Here is an 18426-nt window from a genome sequence, read left to right as displayed (position 1 = left end):
GCCTCTCTATACCCTGTTGATAATTGCAGCACATCCTGAGGGTTAAGTTGGCTGTAATCTACTGCTATTACTTTAGGTGGGTCGGGTTTTGACAAATCTACCACTTGCTCATCCTCCTTTACTACTATTTTGGTGTTGTCCAGTTCGGGTGGGTCTACAAAATTAATTCTAACTATTCCCCAACGGTTCCATGCCCAGGGCGACGTCTCTATTCCTATTGTGACGTACAATGTGTCCCTCCGATCCTTTTTTGTTCCAAATCTAGGGCGGTCATAAAAGCCCCCCAAAGTCAGCCTTAGAGGATTGCATTTCCCTCTTTCTTTTGACCAGCTTTCCCTATAGAAAGAAACATTGCTCCACCATTGCATGCGGTGGCCCTCACCTACTGGGGTCCACCCTGTTTTGGTCCGCTTAACTACATCTTCCACCATATCGCATAGGATCTCCCCTCCATCTCTTCCATTAACACACATCCACTGTACTCCTTCGCTGGGACACAGCGTGCCCCTGCCATGAGGCGTGATTCTTCCCGCAATTGATAATGTCGCACAGATCAAATGAGTATGTCATTGTGCTCCCTTTAACATAAGTCAATTCTATTCCTCCAAATTTCTTCATACATGGTGGTTGTGTATTTCTGACCTGTCGATTAGAATGGTGTACTTCTCTGCTTGGCCTAGTGCCTGGTTGTTGTTCATTAGTGGTCAATGGATTACTGCAACTTGTCAATGAACATGTAATAAAAATTGCCCCCACTACTGTAACTGAAACCACACCCAAAATGAGCAAAGTACTCCCACTCCCCCATCTCAGAAATGGACTCATCCTCTATTGTTGATGCTTACCGATTCCAGCGAAGGCTAAATATCCTATTTCCTGTAAAAGCAAAAAAGCAATTAAGCTAAATCTTTTACTATGCTTCTATTACCTATCTGAGGTCAAGCGGAACCTCCCTTGATTCCTTCTGATTTATTCCCTTCCTCAAGACATAAAGTTTCCGCTAACACAGTAGAATAAATGATGCCAGCCATAACAAATTATAACAACAATACACCAAAGGAAATCAAACAATACAGTTGTCCAGAAGACATAATCCTGTTTCTTTCTTCTTACTTCTTTCTTCAGAGCATGGGAGTAGACTATCCCAGCTCTCTCGCACGTAAGAGGGTTTATTCTGCCTCTGTGTGTGCCATATCAGTGTAAGTGAATTATGCTGTAATATGAGACTATGTGTGTGTATTAGTGATGTGTGCCAAGTCTCTGTGTGTGGTGTGTTTTGACGCAACAAATTGCTGCCGTACGTAGTGAGCTCTCTCACTTATTTGCTCTCTTCCTCTTTCTCGCTGTGAGGCCCTGAAGGACTGTGCTGCGGGGAAAGTGGCCCCCCTTCTTCCTGTGGGCCCCTGGCTAGGTCAGACGCCTTTTCTGCTCCTGTTGCTCTTGCATCTCTTTCTGCCTCTGACAGTACTCTCTCCGGCGGGGCTGATGCGGCACAGTGGCTCCAGTGATACCAAGTGGGACCCTTGCCTTTCAGTCGAACTGCATGCGTTGTTCTCTCTGTCACCTGGAATGGCCCAATCCAGCGAGGTTCATTCCACTTTCTCTTGTAGTGGCGTAGTAGGACCCACTCTGCTTCTGGAATGGTCCACCTCCTCACCTCACCAGCTTTTTCCCCCACCTGTTGTGTAAAATCTGAAACGAGAGCTCTAAGTTCATTAAAATATGCTTTGTGAGATTTATATGTCACCTCCATTTGCAATTTTTTGCTTGGGCCCGGAAAGCTGCGTCCCGTCTGCAATTCAAATGGTGTAAATCCTGTTGACTGATTTACTGAGCTCCTGATGGACATTAGGGCTAGAGGTAAAGCATCAACCCAATTCAATTTAGTCTGCGCACAGATTTTTCCAATTTTATTTTTAACATTTTGGTTCATTCTTTCAACCTTCCCTTGAGATGAGGGGTGGTACACGGTTCCAAACGCATGTGTCAACCCCAGCACTTTCTCCACCTCTCTCAGGTCTTCTGCCCTGAAATGAGTGCCATTATCTGATCTCACCCTGGTGGGAAACCCATGTCTTGGTATGTACTGATTAATGAGAAACTTCACGACTGATTTACTGTCTTCCTTCTTGGTTACACAAGCCTCTGGCCACCCTGAGTAACTATCCACACACATCAAAACATACCTATATCCCCTCACGGGCTGTATCATGTCTGTGTAGTCAATTACAATCTCCCCTCCTGGGCTAGTCTGTGGTGGAAACCTGCCTGGAGGTGGTTTAATGGCAGGTTTTGGGTTATACTGCCCACACACCTGACAATTTCGCACATATTCAGTCACCATATCCCTTAAGTTCGGATGCCACCAATTTCGTACGTTTTGCATCATCTGGAAAACACCAACATGCCCAACCCCATGAGCTTCGCATAGCACCTTCTCTCTTAAAGTACTCGGTAATACAAATTGTCCATCTGGCCCAGTCCATACTTGTTCCTGTACTTTTGCTCACCTTTGGAGCCACATAGTCACCCATCAGTGAACAAATTCATTCCTTCCAGGATGGGTTCTGACTCCAGGTCTAATCTTACCTTATTTGTTCTTTCCACCAATTCTTTACAGTCATGTGGGTCCCCATTCCCTATTCTCTCTGCCATGTTAATACCCTCGTGTGTATACGTGATGTTTGGTGCTTCTAGACTTTTACTGAGTCTTTGCTGCCTTAGTGTAGTGAGGGTGAATGTTTGTGAATTTACGTATGCCACTACACTGTGTGTTGTGAGTACAGTCAATGGATGTCCCATTACAATGTGTGCTGTTTTTTGCAAAAGTTTTGCCAATCCTGCTGCATGCCGTGTGCATTCTGGGTGGCGTTTTTCCATGGCATCCAGTAAGATGCTGACATACATCAAAACATTCCTCCCTCCCCCTTTTTTCTGAAACAGAACTCCATTCACCACTCCACCTGTTTCAGAAACATCCAGAAAGAAGGTCTTGGTGTAATCTGCTATAGCTAGATCTACAGCCTGCGACAGGATCTGTTTTAGGTTAATGAATGCTCTCTCAGCCTGTTCGGTCCAATCCAGTTTGGCAGTCAAATTCCTCATGCCACACTGCTTTACCATGTCGCTAAGTGGTTCTGTCAGGCCTGAGTAGTTTGGTACGTAGTGTCTGCTGTATCCAGTCAATCCTAAAAAGGCCAACATGTCTTTAACATTGACAGGTTGTGGGTGGGACAAAATATTGGTCTTGTGAGCAGGTGAGATGTTGGTGGAGATGGAGATGTTTACTTGAGACTATCCTACCCAGAAACGTCACTTGCTTTCTGGCTACCTGCAGTTTCTGTTTGGATACTTTGTATCCCTCTTCACTCAGTCTCGTCAGGACTGTATGTGTGGCTTTCAGACAGTCGTCTGCTGTTGAGGAAGCCAGAAGTATGTCATCAACATACTGAGTCATTGTGGTTTCCGGAGGAAGTGCCACACCCTCCAATGACTGTTTCAGCGCCTGGTTGAACAGGCCTGGAGTTAGAGCCAAGCCCTGAGGCATCCTTGTGTACCTATACTGCTGTCCTCTAAATGTGAATGACACCCAGTCTCTACAGTCGGGATGCAATGGAAGACAAAAAAATGCATTAGCCAAATCAATACATGAGAACCATGTTTGTAATGGTGACAACTGGGACAGTGCCAGGTAGGGGTTTGGTACAGGAATGGTGGGTGTTAGTAAAACTGCATTGATAGCCCTGAGGTCGTGAGCCATTCTGTATTTCCCTGTCCCTTTCTTTTCTATTGGTAAAATGGGTGTGTTCCAGGCGGATGCTGAGCTTTCCAATACGCCCGCCTGGCACAAGCCTTCTATGGTTTCTGCTATGCCTGCCTCGGCTGCTGGTTTGTGAGGATACTGGGGCACCCAGATAGGAGTGTGAGTGTTAAGTTCAAAAGAAATAGGTTCACATGACTTTACAAGCCCCACATCTGTTGGACCTACTGCCCATAGTGAAGAGGGAAGAGTGCCAAGCATTAATTCTGCTCTTGGGTGGTCGCATAGTTCTCTACCATGCTGTCGTGATATAACCCTGTGTTCCCATAATACTCTGTCAGTGCAGTTTATGTCTATACTATATGACCTTACACTAGCTGAGTATGTGATTCGTGGTAAGGTATGAGGGCATACTCACCCAGGAGCCCTGCCCTGCGGCCAACCTCAGCCAATAGACCCCAGTATATATCCGCTTTTTCTTCCTCCACTTGTCTCATCAAGTAGATAGAGTCCGATTGTCCTGCAACAGCACATTTTAGTCTCTGCCCACTGGGAAAAATCACCTCCAGGCCTTCTGGGCCACACAACACAGCTGCCCCTGCCTTCATTAACAAGTCTCGTCCCATAATGTTCATAGGGAGGGTGTCTGAGCATACAAAGGAATGACGATGTACTTGTCCTCCTATCCAGACGGTGAAGGGTGTGGTGAATGGCAGTTTGCATCGACCCAGAGAAGCCCATCAGGGTGGTAGATCTGTTGGATAGCATCCTTTTGTGGAGAGGACCTCTAGATGCTGAGCGAGAGGCCCCCGTATCCACTAAAAAATACATGTCCTGGCCAGATACCCTTATTTGCAGCAGCGGGTCTGCCAGGAAGCTGCTGCTGGGGTCTTCTCTTGGGCACCTTCATTGTTCCCCTGGATCTGGCCAGCCCCCTGATTGGTGTATGCGGTACTGATCTTGGACCCCTTGGGGTGGAGCCATTTGGGAGTTTGGTGCCCAGTGCTGGGGCTGCTATCCGCCTCGTCCCCTCCCCCTGCTTTGGGGCTGGTATACAGAATTCTGCTGGACCACAGTGTAATTTGGGCATCCCTTGGCCCAGTGACCTGGCTGACCGCAAATCCAGCAGTTCCCCGGGAGTGCAGCCCCCCCAGCTACCCCTTCCTCTGCCACCTCGACCCCCACCATGACCCCCACGGTATCCACTTGTTCCCTGCGGAATCCAAGGTTGTGTATACATTTGCTGTACTGGATGTGCTAACTGTTGAGGTGTCACAGGAGGAGCAGCAGCCACCATCACTTTCTCTTTGTTCTCCTTTTTCTTATCATTACCTTTAGCTTTAGCTTCACTCAACTGCAGGCGCAGCAACAACTCCTGGGCTGCTTCCTGTTCTTTCTTTTGCTTCTTCTTTTTCTCCTGAGCCTGATTCATGTAATGAATAAGATATCTGTTCCACTTTTCTGACCCACAATCAGTTAACTCCGGGTTGCCCTTCATCAGCTCCTGGACTGAGTCGGGGACCCCATCTAACACTGCTTTTCTGAACCAGGGTCTCTGGCCATCTACTCGCTCAGGATGAGCCCCTGTGTGTGCTATCCATGTCTGTACTGCTTTGGACAGGTGCGTGCGCGGATCGGAGGTTTCATCCCAATTGAAAGTTGGCACTCCCCCTCCTGCCTTTACTGGGAATTTTTGTCTCATTGCAGCCCCAAGTGCTGTAACTACGTGAGTGAATAGAGTGTTGTCATGGTCATTGTCTGTCTCTGCTTCCTCCTCAATACTCTTCAGGTCACTAGTGGTCATGCAGCGTCCAGCTATTGCCCTAAAGTCACCGAGAGCTAATGTCTGTCCCCCTGTCAGTGCATCTAATTTATCCAGCCACACTGCTGCACCCTCGCCTAGTGGGGGCAGTTTGTCCTCCAGAGCTGTTAGATCACCTAACCCATATGGCTTATATCTCTGTCCCTGTCCTTCTCCCAACTGAATCAGTGGGCACATACTGCCTGTTCCTGTTTGTCTGAATGCTGCTGTCTGGGACCTTGTGGCTATGGGGGACCTAGGGAGTAAGGGTCTGTCTTGTGATTCTCTCAGGCCCTGCCCTATATCTCCTCTCCTCTCTGGGGTGTGTTTTTTTATCACTTCCTCAATTTCTTCCATCAGTCTACCAGTACTTCGATATGCTTCTTCTAATTGATCTCTAGACTTCTCCCTGAGTCTCCGCTGTGCCTCCTCGGCCTGACTCACTCTCTGCCCCTGTAATCTAGCGTTGATGACTACACTGCTCTGTCCCGCTGATTGTTCAGTTAGATCACCCCTAACATATGCTCCTTCCTCCTCTTGTATTTCAGTTAGCTTCGCTACTGCAGGCCCCACGGCTCCTGAAGGAGCCTGGGCTGGTGCGCACTCATGAGGCAGAAGGGCTTCCTTGCGATATTCCTGAGCCTCTCTCACCACTCTACTCTGAAAGGGTTGATCAATCACTTCCTGACCACTCTGGCTTCCATCTGAATCGCAGCTTCCTGCCTCTGATCTAGCATAAAATGTCCCTAACGGGGGGTAGAGGAGCTTTTGGACAGGGGTTGGTGGTGGTCCAGGGCGTGGGGTTGCTTCTACTTCCCCTGCCTCAGTCACTTCCACCCACCCCTGCTGTACATTATATAGGGGTAGAGTCAACTCAGGGCCTGTGGGTGCAGTGGGAGTTCTGTTCTGCTCTGTATAGGGAGGGGGCTTTTCCTTTCCCTCCACCTTCACTTCCACTTTTCTTCTTTCCACCTTTTGCTCACTTCTGTTCAAATGATTCATGCCCTGTACTGTCACTCCTATTCGATTCCAGTATTCTAGGGCTTTCTGCTTTTCTTCTATCACTCTTCTCCACTTTCTTTTCTTTAATAGATTAGCTGCCTGCAACTCTTTCTCTGCTTCTTCTATCTCTGCCTTTGCTTTTCTGGACTGGTCCCACATCCAAGGTGCCAATGGTACCCTGTCTGTGGAGGGCTTACATCTTCTCTCTCTTATGACTAGATTGATTCTCTTTCTCAACTCCTCCTCCTTTTTTTTAGTCTCCTTGTCCTGTTTTCCTTCCCACAATCCTTTCACTAGATTATCTACTTCTCCACTGTGACATACACATACCTCTCTTTCCCTAGTTCCTTACTTTCATTCATATTTCTTATGTATTAATTCCCCTATACACCCGCACTGTAAACTGTTAGTTGAACCAGATCTATGCTGTTCCACACAATACACACCTAATATTGCTTCCTCTAGTGATCTTCCTAGCACGGAGTATCAGTTAACAAGACTCTCTACTGGACTAGTGGGCTGAACTTTACAATTTGCCTACAATATGCTACAGACTCCACCCCCTTCAGTGGGGCTACTCGACACTTTCTCTCTCTCACATTCAGCTCTCAGAACTTAAGCCGTCCACTGCTGTCAAAGAAACTGCAACTCATTCACACGTGCGCATTCACACAGTTTTTTGGCATGGAATACACACTATCTGAGCAAGCAGAAGCACATTCAAGCAAAGCTTCTGAGACCATTCTCTTCTTAGTTTCGTCAATATTTACAGGTCTCTTTTATCCTCGTCAATATTTACAGGACACTATGTACATTACCCGGTATCTTGTCAAGAACCCCTAGGCGCACTAGAGAATCTCCTGCGTGTCTTTTCACTGACACAGAGTTAGATACTTCTGATACCTGATCAGCCGGCCGAGCCGTACCTACTTCTACTCCCTGGTAGCCGTCCCTGACGGAGATAAGTATCTCTAATCTCCCTAGATTAGTTTTCTCTGAAAAAAACCCACGATACAGGATCGCTCTATATTCCTTATAGAACTTCGGTATTTAAGGTGCCATCACTTCTCAGGAACTAAACTGACGCTGCGTCCAACGCTCAGTGAGGTTGTCACACCCACAGCAAATTGTGGTCCTTCACCACTCTTATTTCCCTTATCTCTTATTCTTTGCCATACATACCATTAAGCTCGTCTTTATTTAAACTAGACATTCATACCATTAAGCTCGTCTTTATTAAACTAGACATTCATACCATTTAAGCTCGTCCTTATTTAACTAAACAGTCATCCGCATTCCACAGCCATTCGCAACATACATGCAGACAACACCACACTAACGCATCCGTTCCTTTTATATTACATTAATGAAATCCAATCTCAATCAATTTATAGCAGAGTCAACCAACTGGATCCACTTTGCCCATAAATTTAACCTTAATCAATATGCAGATTTTGATGTAACAGGCTCTGCTTACCTTAGTTTTGGTTGGCCAACCCGGGCTGTGGATCCACCTAGTTGTCTCCAAAAGTCCAAAAACTCCTACTTCCCATCACGTCGGGGTCACCATTTTGTTGAGTACGCCCTCGGCTGCTCTCTCTTGGCGTTACTCACGCGTTCGTTTGCAATGGGAAAAGGTAATGACTAAGACTGGATACCAGGAGGTGCACCTCACAATTTATTTGTACAGAGATCTCTGGGGACCACTTCCACTCACAAGGAGTTCAAAAGGAAAAGTCCGAAGAGTATTTCACAGACACAAGCATTTATAGACAAACCACACCTCAAGGTCACAGAGGAAGGCACCCAGGTCAGTTTCCCAAAAACTGGTTCTGGCTGGTCTTGATCAGACGTTTGTCTGTCAAAATCTTCCTACGCATGCAGTAGGACTCAATCCTCTTTTGCCTCACAACGGTTTTGGGGCCTAAACGCCAACGGCCAGATCTTGCAAGTAACTGATAGTTAAGTCAGAGACGTATTTTAGAGAACTGTCTCAGCTGCCTTCCTCTGCTCTGCCGGTAACATGTCAACACCTTTCTTTTAGCTGGCCTCTTTTGTCAAACTCTGTTGCCTACCATATTATCACACTCTTACTCATAATGCATTTAGTTTTACTTCATTAACTTGATTAGTATTAGGACTATAGTAATGCAGTTGATTATACTTCATTAGCTTGATTAGTATTAATTATAGCACAGTTATTGATTATATATAAAAAATTAAAGCATATTTCTAACAATCCTCTGATTTCTCACTAATGCTGCAAGCTTGTCCGTATTGTTGACCAGCGAGTTCACGTTCCCCATCACCACTGCCGGAATACAAGGCTTGTATCTCCAGCGGTTCTCCTGTTGTTTAGCCTTTATCTTAGCACCGGCTTTGCAGCCCCTGAAGCAGCGCCTCAGCTCTGCCGGAATGGGGTGCCTCACGCCAGTGCGGCTCTTTGTTCTCAGTGCGAGAAGTTCTTCCCTCGAGTAAACAAAGTTTCTGCAGTCCTTGTGCAGTATCTGGCGATCCGTATCGATGGGATACATAAAAACACACACTACAGTGTAGTAAAAGGCGTACAAAGAATGTAAAGAGTGAAAAAAGTTCACTTAAGGTGAAACGCTACCCAGAGCTGCTGGAAGGCTGCCGCTCACGTCAGCGCTGGAACTAGATTGGAGAGGAGTAGCTGGTGGTGTAAGCAGAGTCACCTAGACAGTGTGTAGAGAGGAGTAGCTGGCGATGTAGGCAGAGTCACTCAGGCAGTGGGTAAAGAGGAGTAGCTGGCGGTGTGGGCAGAGTCAACCAGGCAGCATGTGGAGAGGAGTAGCTGGCGGTGTTAGCAGAGTCACCCAGGCAGCGTGTAGAGAGGAGTAGCTGGCGGTGTAAGCAGAGTCACCAGGCAGCATGTAGAGTGGAGTAGCTGGCGGTGTTCAGCTACTCAGTGCTAGCTGGGGTTGCCAGCAGGCTACATGTCGACAATACCCACCTCCGAACGGGGAAATAGCGGCCAGCAGCCAATGCTAATGCACCTCAAGTCTTGGTGCTGGAGAACTAAACTGAAACTCCTGTGTAACACTGTACTTCAGCAGAATGGCTTTACTGCTCCTTACAGCTTGACTGGTAAATTCATGTGGCGTCCCCTTACTACTAAAGCTAGACATCAACAGGGGACTAGCAGGCGAAGATGGAAATCTACAAGGGGGCTAGCAGGCTGTGCTAGGAAGCTACAGGGGTTAGCAGGCAGAGCTAGAAAGCTACAGAGGACTAGCAGGCAAAGCTAAAAAGCTAAAAGGAGCTAGCAGGCCGAGCTAGAGCGCTATAGGGGGCTAGTAGGAAAAGCTAAAAGGAGCTAGCGGGTCAAGCTAGTGGCTGGGGCCTAACACAAAAGAAGACATAACAACACTGATGTTTTAAAGTAAACATACCTGCTCTTCACTATGTGGTTTGTTTGTGTTGACTCAAAGCTACACAAATAACAGACTTCTAATAAAAAAGAAAATCCCCATAATTAACATGAAAATCTAGCACCCTCAAGTTAAAAAAGGTATAAGCAATACAATACCTTTGTACGTGGTTCACCATATACACAAACACTGCTGTAACAGGGTACTCCAATCAACCAGGGTACTCAGTCTGCCTGCTAGAACCCAGGCAGGAAAACCACTTAGTGCTAGGTACATTTAATAGAAAGAGATTTAAAAAAAGGCACGTACCTTAAAACCACAAACAATCAAGAAACTAGGCCCCATGCTCCAGTCACACACCCAGCTTAGGCTCACCATGTCTAGCTCTGAGGGCCAAGGGTGGCCATATATTTGTCTGACTTGCCAGATCAGCTGACTTCATAATTGCCTCCCATACTAACAGATCCTCTCAAACAAAGGAAAAACCTACACCAGGGCTACATTTATATATAAGGCACACCGGATTAAAAGGCGCACTGATGATTATTATTATAATGAAGCAATATGCATTAATATTCATTAGAATCTACTCTTGATTACCATCTCTCATCCCTATAAACATGCATTATACAAGTTTATCTATTAAACAGATATATTTTGGTCACTGTACGGGTACATATAGGTTAGTGTATGGTTTCCTGACATGTCCCTGTCAAAGGTAAATAAGTTAAATGTGCTTCATTCCAAAGGGAACATGTGGAAATGGACACAAATGAAAATGGTCACAAACATACTTCAAACACACTTTAAAATCAATGTAATTAGATTTTACAATGTTTTAATATATTCATATGTTGTATTCAGGATTTGACACACCCATAAATAATTATTTTGGCGATTATAGCACTGTTTTGAAGCCTGAACCAATTCAGAGCAGGAATTAGCCAGGCTTATGTACAGCCTCAATTAAGATGGGGTAGTTACAGAAGAGGAAGAGTACAAGGGCAGTCCTTGAACTTAAATGTGTAACAAAGTCAGGGAAAAGGGGCTAAAGTGACTGAAGGATTTCACAGTTTAAGGATTTGTAGGTGTAGATCTTTATACAAAAGACTATTGTCAGTAATTATAGACATTTTCTGCCACATGCTTAGTACATAATTAGCTGTATTGAGTGAAAATTTTATTTTTTTATTAATTAAAATAACAGTAATTTATTCTGCTGTACAAATGTTGACATTTAGTATTATTTTCAGGTCTTTAGTAGCAGGGAAAATGAAAGACACAGCACTAAACCTTACCCTACACCTATTATTACAGGAGCAATGGGTGTTTTATGCTCACTAAAGTTTAAAGCTGCAATCCTTAAGATTATTTTCTTGTCAACTAAATGCGGGGAGTAGGTAGGGGACAAAATATTTTAATAAATGATATCAATGTGCTTCTTTGTCTATCCCTGAGTGCTCACATTGGTCTGGTAGGTTTTCCTGGGTGTGTTTTCTAGTCATGAACAGCTGACCATGGAGATATCAGAACAGTAAACTCAGTTGTTATACCAAAGATACACAGAATTACATCTGAGGACCAGGTTTACCAAGCTACAAAAAGAGCCCAACAGAGTCCTCACTAAGAATTCTACTCTTTATTCTTTGTAATTACACATTATCAACAGAGAGGTCTCTAAACCCCCACAATGTACACTTTAAATATTCTGTTGGAAAGGTAATACATGAACAAGCATGGGCATGGTAGTGGGAGGAAAAGTGAACCTGACTACCCAGGGCCCGAGTAGGGAAAGGGGCCCATGAAAGCCCTGTTTTTTTTTTTTTTTGCTTACATTCCTTGTGTACTGGCATGTATAGGGGCCCATGTTACGGGTATAGCATAGCTCATCCAGTGCTCGGTAGTTGATTGCCTTGCTTTTGTTTTGAGACTACCCCGGATCTAGGGCAGTGTTATGGCATTCTTTAATAAAGCACCATACTGCGAAACATGGTGTCAGAAGTCAGTAAAAAAGTTTTTTTCATTCGGGCTGCAGTGTAACGTATGTCAAGACCAGTTGAGCCTAGTTTTTAGTGGCTCTCGGACTAGTGAAGATAGTGCCGAGGTTAGATGGTCCCATTTGGCTCAGAAGCTACAGCTACAGCACTACCATGGCAGCTAACATCCCCCCTCCCTCGCCGATGAGCCTCACAGGCGACTGGTGTACTAACTGGGACATATTTTGAGGAGAATTCCAAGATTATACCTTGGTGACGGGAATAACTGAAAAGTTCAACAGCGTGCAAGCTGCTCTTCTGAGAAGTGTTATGGGTAGCAAATGTAGGCATGTTTACTGTCATAATTTATCACAACTGAGCAGCAAGAAGTAAAAGATTTTGTGAGTGCATGTTCAACGTGCAATGAGTATTCACACCAGCAGCAAAAATAATCTATGCTTTCACATGAGGTGTCAAGCAGACCATGGCAGATTCTAAGCATGGACTTGTTCAACCACAGACAGAAGGATTATCTCCTTGTGGTGGACCACTACTCAGACTTCTGGGAGATTGATTTACTTCCAGACTTATATGCAGAAACAGTTATCAAGCGTTTCAAGGCTCAGTTCGCCAGACATGGTCAGCCAGACAAGGTAATCACGGATGGCCTGCAGTTCACTGCTCAATTCAAACAATTTGCTTCTGGGAATTTGAGCATGTAACCTCCTCCCCACGGTATCAAAAAGCAAATGGCAAGGCAGAATCAGCTGTTAAAATAGCAAAAAAAAACTCTACTGACAACCCACCGAAGGCCATGTTGCATTGGAGGAACACTCCTACCAAATTCTTATCTGGATGTTGATGGCTCCATTTACTGACGTAACAGAGTGGACCTCAGAGCTCACAGAACTGTGGACAGGTGGGCCTGAAGTGACTCATGCACCTGAGAGTTGCTTTGTGGATACTCCTTCATTCAGTGCCACAGAAAAGGCTGTGGGTGAGCACCCCATGCCTTTGCCCGTGGATGGACACACATACACTAGGACCGGACACCTGTCTATGCCACATGATAGACTCAATTTTTGATATAAACGGTCAGAAAAAAATATATATAAGAAGGAAAAGACTTGTTAAAGCTGTTTATATACATATAAACTTAAACAGTTATCTTTGTTCCAGTTGTTCGAATGTCATGTATTACTTTATTTGTAAAGGAGGATGTTACGGGGTGTAGCATAGCTCATCCAGTGCTTGGTAGTTGATTGTCTTGCTTTTGTTTTGAGACTACCCCAGATCTAGGGCGGTGTTACGGCAGTCTTCAATAAAGCACCACACTGCGAAACAGCCCACTGACCTTAAGAGTGTACAGGGCCCAGATTTTGCTGCCATGCCCCTGTGAATAAGCAATGACTTTTTTTTTACCAGTAGAATAAATATGTTAATGTTTTGTGGTGAACAGAATCAAAATCTCTCAAAAGAAAAGTCTCTGCTCTATAATGTGTAAGATTTATCCTTCTCTCTACAGGCTGGAATTCTGCAGTATTACAGGAGAAGACTGTGCTGCTCTGGTTTCAGCTCTAAAATCAAACCCCTCCCAACTGAGAGTGCTGAATCTGAACTACAATAAACTAGGAGAATCAGGAGTGAAGCTGCTCACTGATCTACTGGAGGATCCTCACTCTAAACTTGAGAAACTACAGTGAGTTACTAATTTCCTATAACTTGTACAGAAACTTCATGAACAATAAAAGTAGATTATACCAGTTTTCTCAATTTTCTCTACAAAGGATCCGTGCTTGGTAGTTGATTGTCTTGCTTTTGTTTTGAGACTACCCCAGATCTAGGGCGGTGTTACGGCAGTCTTCAATAAAGCACCACACTGCGAAACAGCCCACTGACCTTAAGAGTGTACAGGGCCCAGATTTTGCTGCCATGCCCCTGTGAATAAGCAATGACTTTTTTTTACCAGTAGAATAAATATGTTAATGTTTTGTGGTGAACAGAATCAAAATCTCTCAAAAGAAAAGTCTCTGCTCTATAATGTGTGAGATTTATCCTTCTCTCTACAGGCTGGAATTCTGCAGTATTACAGGAGAAGACTGTGCTGCTCTGGTTTCAGCTCTAAAATCAAACCCCTCCCAACTGAGAGTGCTGAATCTGAACTACAATAAACTAGGAGAATCAGGAGTGAAGCTGCTCACTGATCTACTGGAGGATCCTCACTCTAAACTGGAGAAACTACAGTGAGTTACTAATTTCCTATAACTTGTACAGAAACTTCATGAACAATAAAAGTAGATTATACCAGTTTTCTCAATTTTCTCTACAAAGGATCCGTGACACTTCACAATTACGTGAACTAAATTTAAACAACAAAAAAATAGGAGATTCAGGAGTGAAGCTGCTCTCTGATCTACTGGAGGATCCTCACTGTAACCTGGAGAAACTAGAGTGAGTACTGAACTACACACCTGTGCACAAACACCTACAGTCACTGTAATATCAGTATAATACACAGATTATAATTCCAGTAAACATGTAATAATTAAGAAATCTGAAACACAACACAGGCCACAGTGGAAAGTATTGTATCAATACAGTAGTATATTTAGGGGTTTGCAGAGTTTTCAACCTTTTAGGTTGGACTGAAGTGGTGGGGTTTTATTAGAAAGCACTAAAGATAAAAGAATATGACAATGGACTTTTGGAATATATTAACGCTGATGGGCGTGGTGGTCTGGAAATGATGTGTGTTCAGGTAAATTTCTGGCATGTTTCTATCTTGGCGGCAGAAAAAAAGCATTGCGCGACTGATCTGGTATGCAAAGTGGAGCTTGACGCAGCACGTCTTCTAAAAAGAGAAACGTTTTAATAAATAAGGTCAGATAAGTGAAGTAAAATGCATGTTATATACTATACACTATAGCCAACATATTTACTGATAATTAATCAAGAGAAATCAGGCAAAATGCGCTGATCCTCTCTGTCTCTCTCTCTCTCTCTTTCTGTCTCTCTTTCGCAGTGCTGAGCTGAATTCAGCGCAAGGCTATAAATAATATAAAACTCAGTTCAGTTAAATAAAAATGAGTAAGGACCTGTAAGTTAATCAAATATTGTCAAATATAAAGGATAGGTTGAGGTTTTACTGAGCTGTTTCAATGATTTGAAACTGAATTGAAACGGAAACTTTTCAGAAAGCCTATGATTGATGAGTTTTTTTATTATGAGTTTATATTTCATATTATTTATTTATATACAATCCAGCACACGAGGGGGGCATCTACTATTTGTATCAGCTTGTCACCAGGAAGATCCGGTCAAATTATATTAAATGCAGTGGATAACACTCTCTACTAGCATGATAATTAAAAAGAAGCAAAAAACACGAACAGAAGCTAATAATTTCATTTATCAAGGGAAAACAAACATTCAAATTAACCTGGCCCTATGTAAAAAAGAATATGCCCCTAAACCTAATAAATTGGTTGTGCCACCCTTAGCTGAAAAAAAGAGTTTGTGATAACTGTCAAAGAGTCTTTCATTTTTCTTTTTGGCCCACTTTTCTTTGCAGAATTGTTTTAATTTAGCCACATTGGAGGGTTTTTGAACATTAACAGCCTGTTTAAGATTTTTTTTTTTTGAGGCATGGACTTGCTGGTGTGCTTTGGATTACTGTCCTGCTGCAAAACCAAAATATGCCTGAGCTTAAGCATAAAGTAGCAAAGCAGCCCTAAACCATCACACTACCACTTTTGTCCCATTACTCCACAGTATTTTTTCCAAAGTCCTGGGGATTGTTTGGATGTCTGTTGGTAAATGTGAGACGAGTTGTTATCCTGGAACGCTCCCATGGAGTCCATTTTCACCCAGGCTATTTATTATTATTGAATCATTAACACTGATCTTAACTGAGACAAGTGATACCTTTTTAAGATGTTGTACTGTGTTCTTTTGGGACCTCCTGGATGAGTTGTTCATGCCCTTTTGGTGTAATTCTGTAGACTGTTCACTCCTGGGAAGGTTCACCAAGTGATCCATGTTTTCTTCATTTGTGAACAAAAGTGAATCACTGTGGTTCTCTGGAGTCCCAGAGCTTCAGACATGACTTCATAACCTTTTCCAGACTGATAGATGACATGATAGAGTCAAAGTCAAGTCAAAGTCAAAGTGGTTTTTATTGTCATTTCAGCTATATACAGAGTACACACTGAAACGAAACAACGTTCCTCCAGGGACCATGGTGCACATAAACACAGTGTAGACAGGACAAAAAGTGCAACAGTACAAAAGTGCAGACAGACAATACAACACAATATAGACAAAGAAAAATAAATATCAAGACAGTGTGCAAATTATGCAGTGTGCAAAAAAGACCAGTGAGGTAGTAATTACCTCTATTACGCAGTTTGCAATAGAGTCCAGTGGGGTAGTAGGGTTTTTTAGTGCTTTCGTTTTCTGGGGTAAGTGGGGTAAGAGTGACAGTACAGAAAATCCATCAGTTCAGTCTCTGCAGTTGAGGAGTCTGATGGCTTGGGGGTAGAAGCTGTTGAAGAATCTGGTCGTGCTGGACCGGATGCTGCGGTACCTTCTTCCCGAAGGCAGGAGGGAGAACAGTTTGTGTGAAGGATGGGTGGGGTCATTCACAATGCTGGTTGCTTTGCGGGTGCTGCGAGTGGTGTAAATGTCTGTGATGGAGGGGAGAGAGACGCCGATGATCCTCTCAGCTGTCCTCACAATACGCTGGAGGGTCTTGCGGTCAGAGACGTCTGTTGTTGAATTTCTCCAGATCGGGGCATGATGTGTTGCTTTTTTAGATCTTTCATCTGCTTCATGTTGTCAGACAGGTTCTATTTAACTGATTGGCAGTAATCAGACCTGGTTGTGGCTACTAGTGAAATTCAAAATGTAGTTAATCACAGTTGATTCATGGGGGGGGGGGGGGTCATTACTGGTGCTGACTGCAGCCCTATAACCATCAGATGACATCTGCGAGGGAAGGGCTTCAGGAATAAAAAAACGCCTTCAAAGGCCATGTCTTCTTCAGCGCCACAAAATTGCCTGTTTGGACTTTGCAAGGGTGCAACAAACATGGGACATTGAAAGGTGGAAGATGAGAAAAAATTTAACCTCGATGGTCCTGATGGCTTCCAACGTTACTGGCATGACAAGGAGATCCCACCTGAGATGTTTTCTACACGGCACAGTGGGGGGGGGGGGGCGCCATCATGATTTGGGGTGCGTTTTCCTTCAATGGAACAATGGAGCTTCAGGTTGTACAGGGGCGTCAAACAGCAGCTGGCTATGTGGAGATGTTGCAGCAGGCATCCCTCATGACTGAGGGTCCTCGTCTGTGTGGTATTGACTGGGTTTTTCAACAGGACAATGCTGCAGTTCACAATGCCCGCCTGACAAAGGACTTTTTCCAGGAAAATAACATCACTCTTTTGGACCATCCTGCATGTTCCCCTGATCTAAACCCGATTGAGAACATTTGGGGATGGATGGCAAGGGAAATTTACAAAAACGGACATCAGTTCCAGACGGTGGATGCCCTTCGTGAAGCCATCTTCAACACTTGGAGCAACGTTCCCACTAGCCTCCTGAAAACACTGGCATCAAGTATGCCTAAACGATTGTTTGAAGTGATCAACAAGAATGGTGGAGCTTCTCACTACTGAGTCCATTTTTTGACACTTTGATTTCCGTTTTGAGGGTTTTTTGGGGGGGGGTTTGAGCTATGGTCTGAAACTTTTGATCAGCTGATGAACAGCCTATTTCAGTTAAATTGTTGTTTTCAATAAATTTACTTTTCAAAAGTTTTTGTCTCTTGCGCTGATTTCTTCCTTTAGCACTGTGAAGCTCTACTTACAACCGTTTTAAGATCCAATATTGCAAAATGCAAATTCTTGCAATTTTTTAGCTGGTCTTAAGATTTTGATCAGGAGTGTATATACTGTTATGAAAGTGTTATAATTTCTTAATTTTTGGATGTTTGTCACTCTTAAATGTTTCAGATCATCAAATAATTTCTTCCAAGAAATTATTCAAAGACAATTAAAAAAAAAGCAGTTGAATGTTTTCATTATTAAGGAACCATGGGCCTGTCTCTTATCTAACCAGTCCTCAGCCTTTCAACAACTATCAGCGAGAAGTTCAACTTGAAAACCAGCTACAATCTGCTCATTTCCAGAAATAAAACCTAATTTAAAACCCATAGCAGCCACCCAGCACATGTGCACTAAAGTACCAGTTTGATATATTTCTGTAGGCTAAAAGATCCATGTCATTACAGCATGTTCTCTGTGTAAACATGTTCTTCTTTTAACTAAACTAAAGTACATGCATGTCTGTGTTCAGTGTTAGTTTAACCTGAGTGTGAGCTTCAGATCAATTATTATTATTGTTATTATTATTATTATTATTAGATCAATGGATTATGTCTGAAGATCTGATAATCAATTTAGAAATAAAGGAATCAGTTACAAAACAATAATA

General features: G+C 43.7%; 2 protein-coding genes across 2 annotated transcripts in view; both read left to right on the top strand.

Annotated features, from left to right (window-relative positions):
• The window catches only part of LOC125789903 (NLR family CARD domain-containing protein 3-like), a 335798-nt gene that overhangs the window by 138680 nt on the left and 178692 nt on the right, over positions 1–18426 (top strand). The gene's annotated exons all lie outside the window — the stretch shown is intronic.
• LOC103029152 (NACHT, LRR and PYD domains-containing protein 3-like) overlaps positions 1–18426 on the top strand; it is a 442571-nt gene that overhangs the window by 419415 nt on the left and 4730 nt on the right. The window contains exons 15-17 of the mRNA XM_049473016.1: positions 13457–13630; positions 14001–14174; positions 14263–14382. Of these exons, the coding sequence (XP_049328973.1) occupies positions 13457–13630; positions 14001–14174; positions 14263–14382 (468 nt within the window). The remainder of the gene's footprint in view (positions 1–13456; positions 13631–14000; positions 14175–14262; positions 14383–18426) is intronic.

The sequence above is a fragment of the Astyanax mexicanus genome, unplaced genomic scaffold (genome assembly GCF_023375975.1).
Source record: "Astyanax mexicanus isolate ESR-SI-001 unplaced genomic scaffold, AstMex3_surface scaffold_32, whole genome shotgun sequence".
NCBI classification, from domain to species: domain Eukaryota; kingdom Metazoa; phylum Chordata; class Actinopteri; order Characiformes; family Acestrorhamphidae; genus Astyanax; species Astyanax mexicanus.
The sequence above is the reverse complement of the archived record's forward strand: the minus strand, read 5'-3'. Positions and strand labels throughout refer to the sequence as shown.